At 31.1% G+C, this 20,916-nt stretch overlaps 3 protein-coding genes across 9 annotated transcripts; 2 read left to right on the forward strand and 1 right to left on the reverse strand.

Annotated features, from left to right (window-relative positions):
- The first annotated feature begins 884 nt into the window (after positions 1-884).
- On the forward strand, positions 885-3,030 carry LOC129302917 (elongation factor 1-beta 2-like). Its single transcript, XM_054941827.1, has 6 exons — positions 885-1,049; positions 1,142-1,258; positions 1,360-1,432; positions 2,090-2,207; positions 2,402-2,515; positions 2,614-3,030. The coding sequence occupies exons 1-6, from the start codon at positions 964-966 to the stop codon at positions 2,775-2,777; spliced, it is 672 nt and encodes a 223-aa protein (XP_054797802.1). The 5' UTR covers positions 885-963; the 3' UTR covers positions 2,778-3,030.
- A 1,486-nt stretch (positions 3,031-4,516) lies between these two features.
- On the forward strand, positions 4,517-7,697 carry LOC129302916 (E3 ubiquitin-protein ligase RZF1-like). Of its 5 annotated transcripts, none has more exons than XM_054941824.1 (3): positions 4,517-4,682; positions 5,445-5,528; positions 6,555-7,697. In XM_054941824.1, the coding sequence occupies exon 3, from the start codon at positions 6,621-6,623 to the stop codon at positions 7,308-7,310; it is 690 nt and encodes a 229-aa protein (XP_054797799.1). In that variant the 5' UTR covers positions 4,517-4,682; positions 5,445-5,528; positions 6,555-6,620; the 3' UTR covers positions 7,311-7,697. The 5 variants fall into 5 exon arrangements, with proteins under 5 accessions (XP_054797799.1, XP_054797796.1, XP_054797798.1 ...); XM_054941821.1 differs by having other exon boundaries at positions 4,518-4,682; positions 6,402-7,697; XM_054941823.1 differs by having other exon boundaries at positions 4,518-4,682; positions 6,550-7,697.
- Positions 7,698-11,414: 3,717 nt separating this feature from the next.
- Positions 11,415-18,723, reverse strand: LOC129302914 (disease resistance protein RUN1-like). 3 transcript variants are annotated; one of them, XM_054941818.1, is made up of 8 exons: positions 18,577-18,723; positions 17,928-18,488; positions 16,407-17,502; positions 14,481-14,738; positions 14,018-14,369; positions 12,705-12,825; positions 12,232-12,330; positions 11,998-12,157 (listed from the first exon to the last, which is right to left on the reverse strand). In XM_054941818.1, exons 2-6 carry the CDS (start codon positions 18,443-18,445, stop codon positions 12,791-12,793), a joined length of 2,259 nt encoding a protein of 752 aa, XP_054797793.1. In that variant the 5' UTR covers positions 18,446-18,488; positions 18,577-18,723; the 3' UTR covers positions 11,998-12,157; positions 12,232-12,330; positions 12,705-12,790. The 3 variants fall into 3 exon arrangements, with proteins under 3 accessions (XP_054797794.1, XP_054797793.1, XP_054797795.1); XM_054941820.1 differs by lacking the exon at positions 14,018-14,369; XM_054941819.1 differs by lacking the exons at positions 14,018-14,369; positions 14,481-14,738; positions 16,407-17,502; positions 17,928-18,488; positions 18,577-18,723 and having other exon boundaries at positions 11,415-12,141; positions 12,705-14,011.
- Between the last annotated feature and the right edge of the window lie 2,193 nt (positions 18,724-20,916).

Below are 20,916 nucleotides of genomic sequence, written 5' to 3' on the forward strand. Positions count from 1 at the left end.
CTTATTCTTATTATTAATTATTAATGATGTGAGAGGTTCACGGGCAGCGCATGAAAGAGTATGGGAAAATGACAATTAAGAACCCTCTAAAATATTAATCTCAATTAAGATCATAATATTTTGAAATTTCAGTTAAGGACCATGGTCTTGAATTGAGATAAAAATATATAGTTTATGAGGTGGGATTCACTAACGTTACATAAAATTTACTAACCTAATTGAAAAAATTTGTAACATATATTGTGAAAATATGAAATCACACTTAAAAATCGATTGTTTAACAATAAGTGTCACTTAGAAATTCACTAACCTGACTTGAAAGATTTCTAATATATATTATGAAAATATAAAACTCCATTTGAGAATCAATTTTTAACAAAAAAATCTCAATTTGGACAAGTTACTTTTTGTTAAACAATTAATTTTTAAGTGGGGTTTCATTTTTTCACAATATACGTTACAATCTTTTTCAAGTTTGGTTAGTAAATTTTCAAGTGATATTTTTTATTAAACAATTAATTTTTAAGTAAATTTTTATGTTTGTACAATATACATTATAAATTTTTTTAAGTCAAGTTAGTGAATTCTTAAATAGCGCTTTTTGTTAAACAATTAATTCTTAAGTGGGGTTTCATGTTTTCATAATATATGTTAATAATTTTTTTAAGTTAGGTTAGTCAATTTTTAAGTGATGTTAATAAATCCTACCTCATAAACTATAATTTTTTATTTCAATTAAAAATCATGTTCATTAATTCAGATTAATATTCTTAAAGGGTTTTTAATTGTTAATTTCGCCAAGAATATCCTATTTGAGGTCACCGCCTCGCTCTCAGCATATCTAGGGTTTGCACCGTCTCATTTCATCATATAAATACTAAACCGTCGATCCGTTCTCTTGCTTCCCTCTTGCGTGCTGAGTGATTTAATAGCCCTTCCGACTCCCACCCTTCCACTCTCAGAATGGCCGTCACCTTATCAGGTCTCCATACAGAATCAGGACTCAAGTCCCTTAATGAATTCCTCTCTGGCAAGACCTACATTTCTGGGTAACTTTCTCCGATTTGAGTTTCGTTTTTGAACTCTTTCTCTTGAGATTTCTTCCATTCTCAATCTCTTATGGTTCTGATTGAATTTTCAGCGATCAGTTGACCAAGGATGACATTAAGGTCTACGCCTTTGTTTCGAAGAACCCAAGCGATGCTTTTCCCAATGCCAGCAAGTGGTACGATGCCGTCTCTTCACGTCTTGCTGAAAGGTTTGTTCCTTTATTTCTTTTCAATGTTCGGATGGGCTAGGTTCCTTTATTTTATTCAATAGTATTCAATTTGAAAGTTGATATTGATTTTGTGCGATCAGCTTCCCTGGAAAAGCTCAAGGGGTGAAATTCAGCGGCCAAGCTGCTCCAGCTGAAGCTAGTCCTGCCAAGGCGGTATGCATCTCACTTGATTTTGTCTTTTGTTATTTCTTTGTTGTTTCTCTTATTTTCTTTTAATAATTGTTTGACTATGTTACTTGTTAGGGTTTTTCGGGGTCTGATTTCCTTTATTTAATCAACCATGCTAACATGCTAATGATTATGCCAATATGTGCATAAACGAATTGGATGTAGGGTCCTTTTTGTTTGGCCTGTTGATTTAGTCTTTCTTCAGTTCCTAGCACTAAGTACACCTGAAAATGCAACGGAAAAAGTTATGGGATGAAGTAAGATGAAGCTTGAAGCTATGAGTATTAATTTAGTAGAAGGCAATTTTTAATATTATACATCTCATTTTGTAGTTGGTACAATGGAAAGAGACTACTTTTCCATTATTATACCAAACAGGCCAGAATGAGCAAACTAAAGGGTCCAACATAGCTTTAATTGCAAAACTAGAAGGGCTGTTGTTTTGATGAGCAAATTAGAAAGGTCAAAATTGTGATTTTGATGAGATAAATTGTAATATAATGTGGAAACACTTAGGTTGTTGCCTGGATTTTGAGATTTTGTGATAGACTTGACGAAAACTGTCCTGGATAAGCTAATTATTGTACTGTACTAGCAATCATGCGAATTACTTCTGTTAACTGGATTGCTCTGTATTAGCAGGCTGCTCCTGCTGATGATGGCGATGACCTTGATCTGTTTGGTGACGAGACAGAGGAGGAAAAGGCAGCAGCAGAGGCAAGAGAGGCTACTAAAAAGGAATCCTCCAAGAAGAAAGAGAGTAAGCTTCCTTTCGACTTCGGCTGATTGTACATGAAGCATCTACTCATTAATCCACCTACTGGTCCTGCCATTTGGGAGGTTCATTTAGTTTAATGCTTAGATTTTAGTTATTATAGGTTTAAAGTTAACTAAAATTCTCTTTCTACTATCTGATTGCTGTGAGTAATATTGTCATCTATCTACATTTTGTAGGCGGGAAGTCCTCTGTTTTGCTTGATGTGAAGCCTTGGGACGACGAGACAGATATGAAGAAGCTGGAAGAGGCTGTTCGTTCGATTGAGATGCCTGGGCTTCTGTGGGGAGCATGTATGTTGAATATTTCATCACATTCACTTTATTCATTGTTATGACCCATTGAAAAAGAAATGTATGATGGGAACAAATGCTTTGTTTCAAATTTGCAGCCAAACTGGTGCCGGTTGGTTACGGTATTAAGAAGATGCAGATCATGATGACCATTGTTGACGACCTTGTCTCTGTGGATTCCCTTATTGAGGAACATCTCACAGTTGAGCCATGCAGTGAGTATGTTCAAAGTTGTGACATTGTTGCGTTCAACAAAATCTAAGGTTTCTTGTTGGACATAAGTGTGGCCATTTTCAAGCGGCTGATTTATCTGCTTTTGGTTAATAACCCTTGTTTATCATCTTGTGTTTGTTCTGTTTCAATGGTGGTCTTTTGTTGCTAGAATCATGAGAAGTAGAAGAAATATATTTTGAGTATTGGTGATTGTGTTGTTATGGTGCTCCTTCAAATAGTGCCCTTGTAAAACGCTTCCTAGATGTATGGGATCGACATTAAAGGGCAAAGTGTTTAGCTTTTATAGTTTTGGTTGGGAAAATTGATAGATGAGGTTTCAAAATTTATGTTTATATATGATAGATGTGGCCATGAGGGTCCTAATAATGGAAATTTTTCTTAAAAGATTATTGAAATGAATTGTAAGTGCATATTCGGTTGTAGGATGGAATTTAGGGTAGGTGTGTTTTCATTTTCTTTCTAGAAAATATTTTTCTATTAAGGGAAAGATATTCGTTTTATCCTTATATTTACATCTTATTGTGACAAGTCCCTATATTTCAAGTCGGCCCCTGTAATCTATCTACATTAAATCCATTGCTCATGCATTATTTATGGGTAATGGTGCATTTTTGTTTTTGAAATATTTTGAGGAGCACACATTTTAAACTATTGATTGAAGCAATTTGGCTATTAAAGTATTGAAATAAACCATTGATGCCCTTGTCAAATTCTTAATGTTAGAAAATGTTAATTGGAACTTCGGTGTTGATCGATTGAGATTTTAATGATAAGGGCAAATATGTTAATTAATTTTAAGGGTATATTTTAATCAATAATTTAGGATGCTGAATGTTCTTTAAAAAGTACTGAGGCAACAATGTATTTATTCATTAAATTTCGTGCAATTAAAGTAATTTTTTATATATTTTAATTGAATTTTAATATTAAAAAGAATAATAGTACAGTTTGAAGAAGTTTATAATTTATTGGGAAAATGATGATATAATTCTTGTTGGGGTGGGTTAACTGCCGCTAGAAAAAAAAAAATCCTAATTCTGAGAGTCCATTTTTCTCCATCTTCCTCCTCCTCTGCCAAGAGGAAAAGTAAATACTAGCCCTTTATTGTTTTTCTTTCATTTTTCTCAATCTTTTTCTTTCAACCAAGATGAAAGTAAATATCCATTCGAGCACCACCGACTTGAGTCTCCAGATAATTCGATTCCATTGATCCAGCAGAATCATTGTGATCCATTGACTATCTGGTGTCCACGTGGCATGTGACTTCTTTACATACTTTATAGTTAAGTACACTTTTTAATTTTAGTTAATTAGATAGTTTTTTTTAAATAAGATAAATATATTTAATGTTTTTTAATATGTACAATTATATTTAATATATTTTTGGTTGGTAAAAGCAAGATGTACAATCTTTAATTTATTTTCAATGAATTTGATTTATGTACTAACTCTTATTTAATTGGACTTGAAAAATTAGAATAAAAGTAAATTTCATTATTATTTTAATCAATTAACATAAAACATAAAATTGATATTAATTACAAGTCATAAATAGAATAGATTATGCTCCAAATTCCTCGTGAAAACGGGATAACAAGCATTGAAGAATACAATTTTTAGAGAACACGCATATAAAATTTCAACGAATAAATTGATTGAACTCTCTTAAATACCTCTCCTTTAGGAAATAATGATGATGATGATAATAATAATAATAATAATAATAATGATAATAACAGCAGTCGTCGTCGTCGTAGAAGCCTAAAGCCTCTTCGGCTCATTTTCCAAATAGAAAAAGGAACCGAAAAAAACTCACTTTTCCCTGAATTCTCTTTTTCGTCTTTCTAGACTCACTCGTAGTCGTCACTCTTCGTACTATTGCTCCCTCGCTTCTCTGTTCTGAATTCTTTTTCCTATATCCTCCATAATTCTGGTTAGTTCACTGAATCACTCTTGCGGATTCCACGTTTTAGTCTTTTTTTTCTATAGGGAAGAGTTTAATCTGGTCATTTAGAATTAGAACCATTGGGTTTTTATTAGATTTTACGATTGTAGACCCCGAGTTGAAATTTTCGTTCTTTGACAATGGTTTGATTTGTACTTGCTTTTCCTTACACCTGGCCTTTTGTTGTTATTTTTGTTGTCTCGTTTTGTGTATCTACCTGTTGTTGTGCTTACTGTCTTTGACAGTGACGATTGATAACGAATGCTTGTTTGTGCTTGAATTTCATTTTTCCTGTTGCATGAAGTTTATTATTCCTTTTAATTCGTTGGGGTTATGAATTATTTTCAAATCAACACGAAGCAGTTTGTTTCTTTGCGTTCTTACGGTTCTTTATTGTGCTTATAACTGAAATCAAATGCAATATATATATATATATATATATTTTTAATCTTACCCCATTGCAACCACCGAGCTGGGCTTTTTGCATCCAATCCCTGTGTTCCCAGGTCAATTTAAGTTGCATAAAAAATTCAATAAGCCTATGATCATGAAACTAATGAAGTTTTTCACAATTTTCGTATGGTATCCGCAGTTGAAGATGATTTCTCTTTCTCTGTATTAAAAGTGAGATAGACAGTGTTTATTATGTGTGGTTCTACTGTCACTACTCATTGCTTGCTATTATTCTTTCACTTCAGATTTACAAGTGTCCTTTTTATTTACAAAATCACGTTTGTATTTAATTTGCAGTTAATTCTGTTCTGTTATGCGGATCAAATGACTTGTTGATTCTCAGTTCAAAGGCCTTGGTGACAATACCTTAAGTTGTCAAAGGTTTGAATTAGTGACCTTATTACTATTGAAGTGTTACCCAGACCTGTGTTTTTGTTTTCTCCTAAGTTGAACAATCTACCTTACTAGCAGTACAATATCTTAAAAAATTAAACAAAATAAACCTCTTGCCATGCCTATTTGCCATACATTATATGATCAACTACATTCCTAATATTTCAAGAAAAATTTCATGCCTCGATGAATCAATTGTTGCTTACTAGAATAAAAAAAAAATGTACTTAACCAATCCAGGAGGTATTGTTCTCTCCAACCTCGTATTAGCATTCATTTTTCAATCACAACACACAAGCCATTGCATTTCCTTGTTAACTAGCCATCAAGGAATCATTTTTACTTTGTTGGGTTTGAGGCTGTCATTTTTAGTCCCATCAGATTAGTTTATGCTCAAAGTTAATATTTCTTATCTTGCTCTTTTCACTTGTGTTTTGTGTACTGTAATAGCTATCAAATTTGTTCTGACGCCTTATGATATGAGTTAAAGTTTGGTCTACTTCGTATCAGTAGCTTCTCTGTTTTTAGTGCTGGGAATGGTTACGGCCTGGACATTAATGGTTTGTTTGTCTAATGTGAATCTTTTTCTAAATATTTGGTACCCTTATCACATAACATATAAATATAATTTGTACGTGCACTCACATAAATTTTTTTGTTAGGTTGCATGCAGTATCTTAGTATCATTTACATGCAATTTAAGCATCTATACAAAAACATTCTTTCAACGATGAGAGTAGTAATTATTGAAGTCTATGACTGAGTAACAAGGTTAGGGTTCGGATCAGGAGATGGGAAGCCTTGGTTTTATTTTTGTAATATAATGGTTTGGTCTCTGGGTGTGTATCTGTGTGTGTGCAGGTTTAATGGATGAAAATCCAGTGGGATGTCAAAAAAGAGTTAACATTCAACCAGCTGAGACAATTGGCATATTGAGTCATCTAAATTAACCTTCTTTTTATTGATATTTAGTTTATAAATTTTTTATATTGGTTGCTATTACATGTAGGGTAGTATAATTTGGTGCAGCACATAGGCTTTTAAAGGCAGATTTACCCTTTAGAAGCCTGGAAGAAAAGCATGTCAAGTGGAGCAACACATTGGTGTTATGAATGTGGACATCCGATTGTGCTTGAAGGGAGGGAAGTCATTTGCCCTTACTGTCATGAAGGCTTTGTGCAAGAACTCGAGATGCATGCCTCTCAACCATTTAATGCTATGGAAGAGTTTCATCGAATGCCCTACCTTTTTGATGCCATGTGTGCTTTCATGACGCAGAGAATGGCTGGGCCGTACCTAAACTTTGATATTAGAGAAAGGTCTGATACTGCACTATTTCCTGAATGGAGTCAAGATTTTTTCAATTCTGGCCCTTCTTTGATGTTTCATGGTCCTAGAGGGGATACTAGGCCTGTTGATTTCGGTGGTTTATTGATGGCCCCTGGACTCGAAGCATTCATTCAACAGCTGACTATGAATGATCACAAAGGTCCTCCTGCAGCCTCACATTCCTCGATCAATGCAATGCCTACCATTAAGATCACACGAGCACATCTTCACTGTGATTCACACTGTCCAGTCTGTAAAGAGAGATTCGAACTTGGGTCTGAGGCTAGGCAAATGCCCTGTAACCATATTTATCACTCTGACTGTATTGTTCCTTGGTTGGTTCAGCACAACTCTTGTCCTGTTTGCCGTGTTGAGCTGCCAACTCCAGGACAGGGAAGTTCCAGTGGAGGAAGGAATGCCAGTAGCAGCAAGGGACCGTGATAGCTTGAGGAGACAGGAGCACAACCAACAGGACCAAGGAAGGAGAAGCCAACTATCGGCATGGTGGCCATTCTAATCATCCTGCTCAAACACCAACCATGATGCTTAGACCAGTGGGTCATAGAGGAATGTCATTTGGTCAACAATGGCTCCAGATAAGTATAGTCTAGTTGTCTAATAATGTTTTCAATGAATGAGATGGCAAATGACTTGAAACACTCGTATTTGATTAGTTTCTTAATTAGGATAATGTTTATATACATATATATGTCAAATTACTTAGAATCTTTGATAGTTCAATGGAACGATTCAATTTTAGCCTCTATGCATTGTATTGGTTGAGGCAAATTTGATCATAAGAATTTAGAGTCTGTTCTTTAGCATGAAGACTGCTGGTCTTTTCGATTCTTGTCATTATGATGAAGTAGCTTGGGCGAACCAGTGAGCATATGCGATGGAATCTAAATTGTTTTGGGGTGAATTATGATTGTGCTTGTATGTGCAAATTTCACTTTTTTTTTTTTTCACAAAGACAAGTTATTACTTAAGGAATTGTTTTTTCTTATTTTACCCAAAATACTACTTTTTTCTATCCATTTGTGAAAAAGCTTAACCCCTTTAACTTAACTCTTTTCATTGCTCATTTTATTTCCGCCCCTGTAATTTGTTGTCTCTAATTCCATAATGAAAATTGAATGCCACTATTTTGACCTTTCATGTAACCTGAAAAGGCATTCTTTCTATGTTGAGTGTGGAGATTAGTTAAATGAATGGTATGAGAAGGAAAGTGAGGCCTTGTTTGGTACGAGACAATGGGAGGGTGAGATTAGGATTAATGTTAGGTAATTCTATTTTTTTATGCTTGGTACGAAGAAATGGGCATTTCAATCCCAATAGCAATCTCTCCTTATATAGGATTAGAAAATACCAATGTGATTTGAGCGTGGTATTGCAAAATTAACCATAGAATTAATTTTTTAAAGATGAACATGCCTTTTTAATAGAGTTGGTAATTGAGCTAAGTCTGTGAGATTAGCTTGAACTCGCTCAAAAAATTTAAAGTTGAGTTTAAAAAAAATATTTGTTTAATATTTAGGCCTATTCAGACCAAGCCCGATTGGATTTGAGCTTGGTTCAAATACTTGAATAAAAAATAATTTATTAAAAAATATTTAACATATAATAAATATTAATTAATTTTTATATTTTATATCATTTTATGTTTAAATATTATATATTTAAATGCGTTACTATAGTTATTTTTTAAAAAAATAAAAAATATTATATGTTCATGTTTTTATTATTTTTAATTAACAAAATATCTAAAAATAATATTTAAAATTTATTTTATATATTTTAAGACCTAATTGTTTTTTAAAAATTTTTTAAGTCCTATACATAATTTTCATATCCAAAAAAATATATTTTATATTTTTATAAGATAATATAATTAATTTTAAAATAAAAATAAAATTAAAAATAATTTAAAAAATTTGAACATATATAAATTCTCGACTCTACTACTAAATAAATATAATAAATAAAATATTTTTAGATAATAATTTGGTTATTGTCTACACTAGATTTGATTAAAATTAAGAATAAAATAGAGTAAAAAATTTTTTATTGAAGGATTAAATGATATAAAAATTTAAAGAAAAATAATTTAAAAAATAATATTTCACTCATAATTAAATTATTTTGTTTTATATAATATAATGATGTCTATGTTTTTTATATTCTTAAAAATAAAAAGTATAATTTATCCAAAAGTTATTAAAAATTTTGAACTAATTTGGACAATGATTTTAAGTTAATAGTCTAACTGTAATTGAATTGAAATCAACTTAATTATAATTAAAAAATATAATTTAATTAAAATGTATAAAATATTTATATATGCCCATGAAAAGAGAAATATTTAAACAGTTAAGATATTAATTTACAAGTAAAGAAAATATTCATGAATAAATTACATATGATACAACAAAGTAATAATAGACCTACTTAAGCACAAAGTTGATAAATTATTATTTTTTATTTTATTCTTTTAAATTTAAAATAATATTTTATGCTTGACAAAATTATTTAAAAATTAAAATTGACTCAAAACATAAAAAAATATTTTTAAAAAGTTTCGGGTATTTGGATCAACCTAAATAAGCCCAAAGCTCAAAGGTGTTAGGGTCATGCTTGATTATATGGAGCTTTTAAGAGGAGTAGGATATTTTTAAATTCGATTCGAATAAGTTCAGCCCGTTCGAATTATTAGCTCTATCTTTCAACCTTTCCCCTCCCCTCCTAGTGTGCTAGTAGAAGATGTGACATTACCAAGCAAGTCATCACCCTCCCTCCACTTGTCCATCTCCATCGCAAGTTATTACTTGTCGTTGTTTTCGTCATAAGTCATCTCTCTCCCTCTAAATCATGTCTCACATCCTTTCCTTCACTCTACTCGTTCTCCTTATCCATTATTGCGGTAGATGTTACGTTGATCGAGAGCTCTCCTTAGTCAAAACAAGAGTTCTTGCCTCTCCCCTCCACCACTATTTCTTTGCCATTGAAGTTTTGGTGTTGATTGAGACTTCTTCACTATTTGCTATGCTGTTCAAGATTTTTGTTTTGGTGATTACTTTGCTTCCTTTTTTCTGAACTTGTTTATTATCGTTGCATCTGGTTTGAGACTATTGGTGGTGTCTAGATTTGGTTTCATGAGTTTGTTTAGATTTGGTTTTGAGTTCAATTTAAGTTGTAGATTTTGAGATATGGTTCTCCAAATCTAGTTCAAGTTTAAGATGCAGTTCACTAGACCTGGTTTGAGATTGTGCATTTTTTTTAATAATAAGGACCAATATAGTCTTTTGATAATTTTTGATTGATTATAAAATAAAATTATTGTAAGTATTCCATTCAAATATTACTTTATACCAAACATGTTTTTAAAGCTTCAATTCAATCTCAATTACAATCCATTGAAATTCATACTTTCATTATAAATAAGGCTTGAAATTTTTAATTTTTTTTGAGAAAAATATAATTATTAATTCCTATACTTTTAAAAACGTTTTGTTGTTAATCTTCTAATTTTTTTACTGCTCCAAATTTCTTGAGTTTCATTTATCTACATTGTTAACTTTTGCTACCGATAAGAGTTAAATTGTGACATTTTTAAAAGTTAAAGAGAAACATTATACAAAAATAAATTTAGGGTTCTAAATGCTTTTGGACCTATAGTTTAAGAGCCAATTTACTATTTTACAAAAAATAAATGATGTGACTTATAAATATAATAAAAAAAAATCTCTTTCTGCCTTGTACATAGAACCAAGGGGAGTATAAATTAATTTTTTTGTACTATCATGAGAAATTTTTTTCCCCATGAAGAAATACAAATAAATTGATGATACCTAAGGTTTATGAATCAGCTTAATCTTAGGAGTTAACATACTAGCTATATAACACTTCGGGTCATTTGATCGCTACAGCTTCATGATAAGCATGATTCTCTGTCTAATAATGTCCTCAATCCTTGCATTCTTCAATCTATGCAATATTTATATGGACCGTTTTGTTTAAGATTAAAAATAATTAATTTTTAAATAGTTTAAAAATTTTACAAAGAGATATTATTTGTAGAGACATTATTTTTTCAATAATAATAAGTAATTATTAGTTAATTTTTTTAAAATTTTATGATATCTTTTATATTTTTATTTAATTATTTAAAATTTCATGGTATCTTTGTCTCTCTTATCTTTTTAAAACATTCTGCCTTATCTATTGTATTATATTATTTTCAAAAACTATTTAAAGTAGCATATTAAAATAATTAATTTTTTTATTCTGATTATATTATTTTTAGAAACTATAGCTTATTAAAATAATCAGAAATATTTTTTTTATTGTGATTATTTTCAAAAGACTTAAACAAATATTATTAAAACTCATAAAAAAATTTCTTCATTGCACGTACCCATAAACTTTTTTTTAATTCCTTTCCTTTTTTTTCACAAAATCAAGTTATTACTTAAATCGATTGGTCTATCCCTTCCTGGCGTTCATTTCATTTTTTTTTTTCATTTTTTTTGGATGAAATTTAGGCAATTTATAAAAATTAAAAATTTCAGCACATTCAAAAGTTTTGAAGCATGAAGAATGTAAAATGATAACTACGTTGAAATCGACAAAAATATATGAAAGAGAAGGAGGACAAAAAAAAAACCATCACATTTCATCCTGTTCATTGTCCTCCAGCAAAACGAGTTTGATCAGCTGCTTGACGAAGGATTCTGTGTGAAAGCACGACCTGGTGAGGAGTTGGTGGTAGGGTGAAAAGATCATTGAGACGGGACCACTCTTTCATGTCTTCTTTACATATCAATCTCCACCCACATCCCATTATTTCAACCTCAGATAGACCGGGATCATCGAGAGTAGAAAGTAAAATGTGAAGGGAGTTGTTAGGAGGTGTTAGGTGTTGCCAACATGTTTTCTCATTTAATTCCAACACCATCATGCACATGTAGTCAGTGCTTGAGAAACTCACGGGAATTGCATGCGCCCACTTTTTGTATGTATAATCATCTTCACCTTCTGCATCTCTACTACTCCACCATATCATACCATCACAACCCCAACTTGGGCCAAGTTGGAGGCACACAACAATTCCAAACCACTCACTTGCACGGAAAGATTGGGGTATCTCCACTTTTATCTCACATTCCTGTCCATCCTCATCCAAAATATGATATTCTGTACATGTACACCATGATGGTATTTCCCATCCAGCTGGCACAATTGCAATAAAATCTCTTTGGGGCAGACATTCCGACTGCGCCAATACTAAACTGTTATTCACATAATTAATTACCCTTAATGCGAGCATGTCCCTATAATACACACAAAATAGACACAGCCTTACCTTAACGTCCTCGAACATAAATGTAGCCACACAATAATCATCATCATCAGCATGCCTCAGTGTCTCATTAGTATTTGCATATTCAATTCGCCCACGATTCTAAAATAAATAATTAATTATGTTACATACATATAATCATAATATACATAAACAATTAATTACACACTCTATTTGTCCCTATACACAAGAAGTTTTTTAAAAAATTTGTTGTCTCTAGATATAAGAGGTTGTTAACACATTTTTTTAATGAATGGATCATTATACTTTTATTAAATTGAAAAAAGAAAAAGATAATTACTCTAATTAATTACTTTAAAAAAAGATATTTATTTTTTATTTTCAATAATTAGAGGCAAAATTGAAATGTTACTGTACTTTTAATTAGATAACAACTTTTATTGGTTTTTGTGATTCTATTAAAAACATCTTATATATAGGGATGGAGGAAATAGATTGTAGGAAGACAAACATACCTCATGGTCTCTTGAAGCAACCAAATTCCATAACTCTCCATCTGATAAAGCTTCCATTGAATCACAACCAACTGCACTTAATCGAATCAACCGTGGTGGAAGCCATGGCAATGACTTGAGCCTTTTGCAATGATCCAAAAAAAGATAGAGAAGTTGAGAGAGACCAGAGAAGCAACCCGAGGGCAGATTAACAAAAGAATTTTCACCAAGATCCAATGCAATGAGTGATGATAAATTGCCAAAATTATCAAGAATTGATCCATCATTCAAGCCACACCCATCTAAATATAACTCTGTTAAGGAAGTTACATTGAAGCTAGAAATTTGACGAACTATGGGAGTCTTCAACTTGTCAAGATGAAGAATTTTGCACCCTCCAAAATCCGAATATTCAAGAACAGTCAAGGAATCAAGTGATTTCGGAAGTCTAGTCATATTAATAAAACTCACATCAATATATAATAGTTTATTCATACCTTCCCCAAACTTTGGGAGCACCGCAACTTTTTTACACCCATTTAGATTTAACCTTTTCAAAGAATTTGTTTCCAATTTTCTTGGTAGGATTTCAAGATTGATACACCCACTCAATTTAATCTCAACAAGTCTTTTCAACTCTCCAAGTGATGGATGAACCTTGACAAGGGATTTGCACCCTTCAAGATTTAAATGTTCTAAATTTGGAACTCCTGAGAAGTTTGGAGTTTCGGTCATATCAGTAAAACTCACATCAAGATATGATAGTTCATTCATACCTTCCCCAAACTTTGGGAGCAATGCAACTTTTTTACACCCATTTAGATTTAACCTTTTCAAAGAATTTGTTTCCAATTTTCTTGGTAGGATTTCAAGATTGATACACCCACTCAATTTAATCTCAACAAGTCTTTTCAACTCTCCAAGTGATGGATGAACCTTGACAAGGGATTTGCACCCTTCAAGATTTAAATGTTCTAAATTTGGAACTCCTGAGAAGTTTGGAGTTTCGGTCATATCAGTAAAACTCACATCAAGATATGATAGTTCATTCATACCTTCCCCAAACTTTGGGAGCAATGCAACTTTTTTACACCCATTTAGATTTAACCTTTTCAAAGAATTTGTTTCCAATTTTCTTGGTAAGATTTCAAGATTGATACACCCACTCAATTTAATCTCAACAAGTCTTTTCAACTCTCCAAGTGATGGATGAACCTTGACAAGGGATTTGCACCCTCCAAGATTTAAATGTTCTAAATTTGGAACTCCTGAGAAGTCTGGAGTTTCGGTCATATTAGTAAAACTCACATTGAGATATGATAGTTCATTCATACCTTCCCCAAACTTTGGGAGCACCGCAACTTTAGTACAACGCACATCGAGATATGATAGTTTATTCGAACCATCTCCAAACTCTGGGAGCACCACAACTTTTTCACACTGACATAGATCTAACCTTTTCAAAGAACTTGTTCCCCATTTTCTTGGTAGGATTTCAAGATTGAAACACCCACTCAAGTTAATCTCAACAAGTCTTTTCAACTCTCCAAATGATGGATGAACCTTGACAAGGGATTTGCACCCTTTAAGATTTAAATGTTCTAAATTTGGAACCCCTGAGAAGTCTGGAGTTTCGATCAAATCGTCAGAATGGCTCAGATCAATATGTTTCAACTTTTTCATAGACTAGACAAATAAAACATTGGAGTTAGCCTCACTAAACAATATATCAATAAAACATGGACACAGAGATATATATTTTAAAATAGATAACGTTACATGGAGTGTTAATCTCACCTGCCTGCCATTCCAAAGTTGCTTTATGAAGGGAAAGGGGAGAGCTTCAAGAGAAAATTGTGGCCAGCAAACAACTTTCAATGCACTAGGAAGTTCCAATTCCCTTGGCAAGATGAGCTCATGAAAAAGGCCGTCTATTATGAGCAATCTAATATTATTCATCTTTGAAAAGGCTTTAGGGTGTACTTCTATTTTATGCTCGTTCCCAGGGTCCAGCAAAATATGTCGCATACAAACAGCTTCTATTGCTTTAGATCCCTAATAATTTCCAAAAACAAATAATATTAAAATGATAAGAAAGTAAAGTATGTATAACTATAAACCTGAGATCTATGTCAACAAAATGAGACATTCAGAAAGTTGTTTGGCTTCATATTTCAAGAATAGCTCTTTGTTTTTAAAAACAAAAATTAAAAAACTTGTTTGGATGAGTATTTTGAATCTAATTATTTCTAAAACTACAAAAAATAGAAATATCTTAAAATAGTTTTCATTCTATTTTGCTTGTTTTCAAAACACATCAGGGATCATCTCTGAGTCCTTATTTGTTCAACTTAGTCTTAAATGTTTTGACGGAACATATTCAAGAGGAAATTCCCAAATGTATGCTCTTTGCGGATGATATAATTCTTATAGTAGAGACAAGAGAAGAGGTTAATTGCAAACTTGAGTTATGGAGGAGGACATTGAAGTCAAAAGATTTCCGTCTGAGTAGGAGTAAGACGGAATATTTATATTGTAAATTTGGTAAAGGACTATTCGACAATAATTTGGAAGTAAAATTGGGAGATTAAATTATACCTCAAGTAGAAAAGTTTAGATATTTGAGAGCCATTATTCAAAATGATGGCGAAATCAGTGGAGATATTTCACATAGAATTCAAGCTGGGTGGTTTAATTGAAGAAAAGCTAAATGAGTTATTTGCGACCGTAAGGTGCCTAATAAACTTAAAGGAAAGTTTTATCGCACTGCTATTAGACCAGCAATGTTATATAGTAGTGAATGCTAGGTTCTAACGGGACAGCAAGAGCATAAAGTTGGAGTAGCAGAGATGAGAATGTTACGATGGTTGTGCGGACATACACGTAAAGATAAAATTCGAAATGAACACGTACGCGAAAAAATGAGGGTAGCACCTATTGAAGAAAAAATGGTAAAAAATCGGTTGAGATGGTTTGGGCATGTACAAAGAAGAGCAAGGGAGGCACCAGTGAGAAGAGTGGAATATATAACTTTGAGTCCAATTAAGAGAGGTAGAGGAAGGCCTAAGAGAACACTCTTGAAAGTTGTTGAACGCGATCTCTTAATTAATAATATTCCTAAAAGCTTGATAAATGATAGAGCACAATGACGTCTTGCAATCCATGTAGCCGACCCCACCTAGTGGGATAAAGGCTTGTTGTTGTTGTTGTTGTACAGTTACAGTGATCAATAATTATCATAAGCTATTACCATTAATTGCCAGTGACCATGACTATCAATCGGTTTTTTAATTCTAAAACTATTTTTAAATTTACAAAATCAAACAAAATTTTCTATTTGTTTTGTTTTGAAAAACAATTTTAAAAACTATATTGTAAAATATCTTTCAAAAACAAAAAATGAGAACAGATTTTATTTTGTTTCCAATGTACTATAAAGTTTCCATTCCCTTGGCAAGATGAGCTGATTACTAGTGTACTCTATTATGAGTAATCTAATATAAATCGTCTTTAAAAAGGCATTGGGCTGTACTTTTATTTCTTGTGAGTTTCAAGAATAATATCCTTGCATAACAATAGCTGGTATTGCTTCAGTTCCCTAATAAAAATAGTTTGTTACCAGAAAAATTAACATGCAAATGACAAGGAAGTAAAGCATATTAAAAATGTTAGTTGCATGCCAACGTAACAAAATGAAATATTTAGAAATGAAAAAGTACTTACGTTGTTATTTTCCAATACTTCCTTAAAGTCCTCAAACTCCCACAACCTGCTACGGCTGCCAGGATTGGGAGATTCTTGACGAATGATATCCTTAGCCAACTCTTCAAGTAAATCATGCATATCTAAATAGAGATCTTCTGAATAATATTTCCTTTCAACTAGTAAAGTTTTTTCAATCAAGACTTCTATTCCTATTATTGGGTTTAGATCACAACCATCCAAAAGTAGGGTCACTTTATCTTTCCTCCAACCCCGGAAAAAACAAGCAATATCCAAAAATATTGTCTTTTCTTTCTCATCTAATCCATCAAAGCTTATTTTAAGTGTTTTAAAAATATTTGTATTTGGATTTTGCTTCAATTTATTCAAAGTATCAATCCACCCATCTATACTTCTTTTGTAAAGAAAAGAACCCAAAACTTCAAGTGCCAAAGGAAGACCTCCTGCATATGCAACCACAGCTTTAGACAACTCTAGATAATCCCCTTTGGGATGATCTTTCTTGAATGCTTTCTTTGAAAAGAGTTGAAGAGCCTCATCTTCCTTCATGGCTTTCATCTCATATAATTTCCCTTCGAATGAGGTGACCACATGACTATTTCTTGTTGTGATAATTATTCTGCTCCCTTTACCAAACCAATCTAGACCTCCAGCCAACTTCTCTAATGGATTCTCGTCATCTAAATCATCAAGGACAAGAAGAACTTTTTTATTGCGGAAAAGCTTTTTTATCATCTTCATTCCTTCATATTCATCATAAATTTTCTCCTTGATTCCAATTTGAGAAAGAAGACTTTTCTGCAAAGAGACTAGGCCTTTTGTTTGCAAAGTTTCTCTAACATTGGCAAGAAATGAACACATTTCAAATCTCTCTGAGATTTTTTCATAAACAACTTTTGCAAGAGTCGTTTTGCCAGAGCCGCCCATACCCCATATTCCTACAGAGTGAATGTCATCCAACTCAATCTCCAAGCATGACATTAGATCAACCATTCTTCGCTCTGTTCCAACCAGGTTATCATCATAAGATGGTAACTTGGACCATAGATATTTCCATACTTCTCCAACCATTTCTTCAATAAGTCGTACTTCAGGCCTATAAAATAAAACAATAATGAAAATATGACTTTCCATGAATATTGTCTACTAAAACAAGACATGACGTTGCAGACGGTGATGGGGAGATAATTGGATTGTGAATTGGTGGGCAAGAATTGATCCAATGGCCTACTAGAATAAAAAATTCGATGATGATTCTTTCAAAAAAAAATTATCGACAAATTTTTTTATTTGTGAAGTATGATCTGTAATTCAGTTTATTTGCTCAAAATTTCAATTTTTTTTGGCTGAACAGATTAAAATCATTATAAACGAATAAAAGTAATAAATAAACATAAAATAAAAGCATTAGGTGGAGATGTGAATAGAGTTTTAAAATTCAAATCGTTATTATGATCAAGCCAAAAAAAAAAAACTGACAATCTTTAAAATATGATCATGTCATTTTAGAAAACAACTTACCGATTTCTGGTGTCCCAACCAGACATGTTTCCAATTTCAGACAAAGAGTTTTTCCAAATCTGCACTGTCGTTGTGTCCCCTTCTCCTCTAAGTCTCTCTTCATGATTGGCTAGAGCTTCTCCGAATCTTTTTCTTTGATTTCTCACATCAGATGGATCTACATCATAGAAGATTGGAAAAACCCGTCGACCCATGTTGTTCATGGTTTCAAGAATTTGTTGAAGTTCAATCAAACACCATTTGGAATCTGCATAATTTTGAGAGAGAACCACAACTGCACAGAGAGAATCCTTAATTGCTTGAATGAGCTGTGGTGATAAAACTTCTCCTTTTTGAAGTTTTTCATCATCTCTAAAAGCTTTGAGCCCACTTCTAGTGAGAGCATGATACAAGTGATCTGTAAACTTCAAGCGAGTATCTTCTCCTCTGAAACTCAGAAAAACGTCATATTTCCCAATCGGAGTTGAATTAGGGGCACCAGAGGTTGAGGAAGATTCTCCCAGGGTAGTGTTCGCCATTGTAGGGTCTGGATCTCTTGGCGATTATGTCCAAATTTGAAATCTGCACCATTAAAATCATATCAATAATTGCCAAAGAAAAAGAAAAAAGAATATTAGACATGAAACCAGAACCAGTGGATGTAAAATACTCGTCACACAATGCTGGATGGATGCAGCCCAGCTATGAATGTCGTTGAACAGATCTGAGATCTGAGTTTCCTCTTTACTCACACTCAGTGCTATTTGACGTCATTGAACTACAAGCTGCAGAGAAAAACCATAGACATAAATACACAGAGGAGACCCAAGCGAAGACCTGCTTTACCCGTCAATGACTTTGCTTTTTCTATTCTTTTTTTTTTTTTTTGCCAATACTTTTTCCGCCTTTTCTATTTTACGTCGTTTAATTTACTCAAACTAAGACTACGATGCATCAATATTTTAAATTATCTCAGATATTTAAATCATTATCATATCGGATATTAATATTTATTGAGATTTTTTTTATACATATTTATAAATTATTAAAATAATATTTTTAATTTTAAAAATTTTAATTTTCAATACGTATCCAATATTTTTAAATTATTAATTGATATTTAAAAATCAAAAATTTAAAAAAATAAAATTTATTAAAACTTTCAATATTAAAATTTTTATTAATAATATCATTTTTTAATTTGCTTTTAAAGTTAAAGATTAAATTTTTCTTAAAAAATAAGTTTTGGAAATAATAAAAGAATAAATATTACATTTTTCTTAATTATAAAGACATGAAAATGTAATTTTATGATGATCGAGGAGGAGAAGATATTGATATTATACCTATTAGTAGGGACTAAGTGGTAGGTAATTAGGTATAGATAAAATAAAAATATAATTAATGATTATATTTTACTTGGTATTATTATAAAGGATTATATATGTATGCTAATTAAATTAAAATTATATTTTTAAAATTTTTTATAAATATATATACAAATATAAAAAATGTATTGCATTTTATTATTTTTAAAAATTAAAATATTAACATATCAGATATGTATCATATCTGTATCAGTATCTTTACAATCTAGACAAAAATGTACTATTTCGTATAATTTACGAGCCTATGGCTAGATATTTGACAGAATTGAAATAGGAAGAATAATACTTTAGTCTCAAAAAAATAGCAATAATTAGATTTTAGATAAAAAATTTTAAAAAATAATTATAAATATTTATTTAAATAGTTATAAATATAAAAATTTTAATTATAAATACAATATATAATTTTTAAATATTATAATTCAAATTTATTTTTATAATTATTTGAATTGATATTTATAATTTATTTTACAAAAAATTTTATCATTTAATTATTATTAGTTTATTTTTTAATTTTATTGTCATTCTCTCATTAAAATATATATTTACTTTTTTTTTGTGGCCAATCAAATATTAGATTTGCTATAGATATCTAGAGATGAAGGAACAAAAACAAGCGAAAAGAAAAAAAAAAGGAAAGTAAAGGAAAGAAAAAAAAAAAAAAAAAACAAGACACAACTTCAATATTACGATGTTACATGAACCATTAGACAATTGTAAAAGCCTTTTGGTTTTAGATTTGATTAGAACTTAATCTCTTTACATAAATTGCCATGATTTTGTATTAAAAAAATAGGAAAAAAAAGGGATTGGAAGCGATAATGGTGATGTACGAAACTTTAAATTCATTGTCTCATATGTTATGTCATTATCATCCCATGAACTGAAAGCAAATTGAAAAAATAATAATAAAATTTTTTTAAAATATATAAATAATATTTTAATTCATTAAAATATCATAATTTTTTTAAAGTTTATAGGGGCTTTTCTATCTTTAAAAAAATTAATATAAATGATTAAATTGTCCTTAATTTATGATTTCAAATGCGAACTTACGAATTATTATTGCATTCTTATAATTTTAAGAAGAAAAGTTATAAATATTAGAATAAAACTTATGAGTGACAATTGATATTTATAACACTTGAGGAATATCAAGATTTCAAATGCAAACTTGCAAATTACTGTTAAATTCTTAAAATTTAAAAAAAAAAGTTATGAATCTTAGAACAAAATTTGTGAATAGCAATTGATATTTACAACGTTTAAGGAATATCAAGATTTTAAATGCGAATTTTTGAATTGTCGTTAAATTCTTACCATTTTTAGAAGAAAAATTATAAATTTTATAACAAAATTTATGAATGGTAGTAAATATTTGACTTAAGAGCAATTTAATTATTTACATTAATGACAGAAAAATTTTTAGGAACTTCAAGGAAATTATGACATTTTGAGGGGTTAAAATGTCATTTATATAATTTAAATGAATTTTATTATCATTTTTCCAAATAAATTGCTGTATCTAATTGATTTATAAATTTATCCTTTTTATTCCTTTATTTAATATGGGTAGAATTTAGACATGGTTTGAACTTTGAACTAAATAAAGAAAAAATAAA

This window comes from Prosopis cineraria, unplaced genomic scaffold, assembly GCF_029017545.1.
Source record: "Prosopis cineraria cultivar Desert tree isolate PC_DT_omini unplaced genomic scaffold, ASM2901754v1 PC2, whole genome shotgun sequence".
In the NCBI taxonomy this organism is placed as follows: domain Eukaryota; kingdom Viridiplantae; phylum Streptophyta; class Magnoliopsida; order Fabales; family Fabaceae; genus Prosopis; species Prosopis cineraria.

Excerpts from the sequence above, each read along its gene's own strand:
- LOC129302917 (XM_054941827.1), top strand. The coding sequence starts at position 964 with ATGGCCGTCACCTTATCAGGTCTCCATACAGAATCAGGACTCAAGTCC. Across the intron at positions 1,050-1,141 it reads GGCAAGACCTACATTTCTGG|CGATCAGTTGACCAAGGATG; the intron begins GTAACTTTCTCC and ends TTGAATTTTCAG. Across the intron at positions 1,259-1,359 it reads TCTTCACGTCTTGCTGAAAG|CTTCCCTGGAAAAGCTCAAG; the intron begins GTTTGTTCCTTT and ends TTGTGCGATCAG.
- LOC129302914 (XM_054941818.1), bottom strand. The coding sequence starts at position 18,445 with ATGGCGAACACTACCCTGGGAGAATCTTCCTCAACCTCTGGTGCCCCT. Across the intron at positions 17,503-17,927 it reads GGTTGGGACACCAGAAATCG|GCCTGAAGTACGACTTATTG; the intron begins GTAAGTTGTTTT and ends TTTATTTTATAG. Across the intron at positions 14,370-14,480 it reads AACTTTGGAATGGCAGGCAG|TCTATGAAAAAGTTGAAACA; the intron begins GTGAGATTAACA and ends TTATTTGTCTAG.
- LOC129302916 (XM_054941824.1), top strand. The coding sequence starts at position 6,621 with ATGTCAAGTGGAGCAACACATTGGTGTTATGAATGTGGACATCCGATT.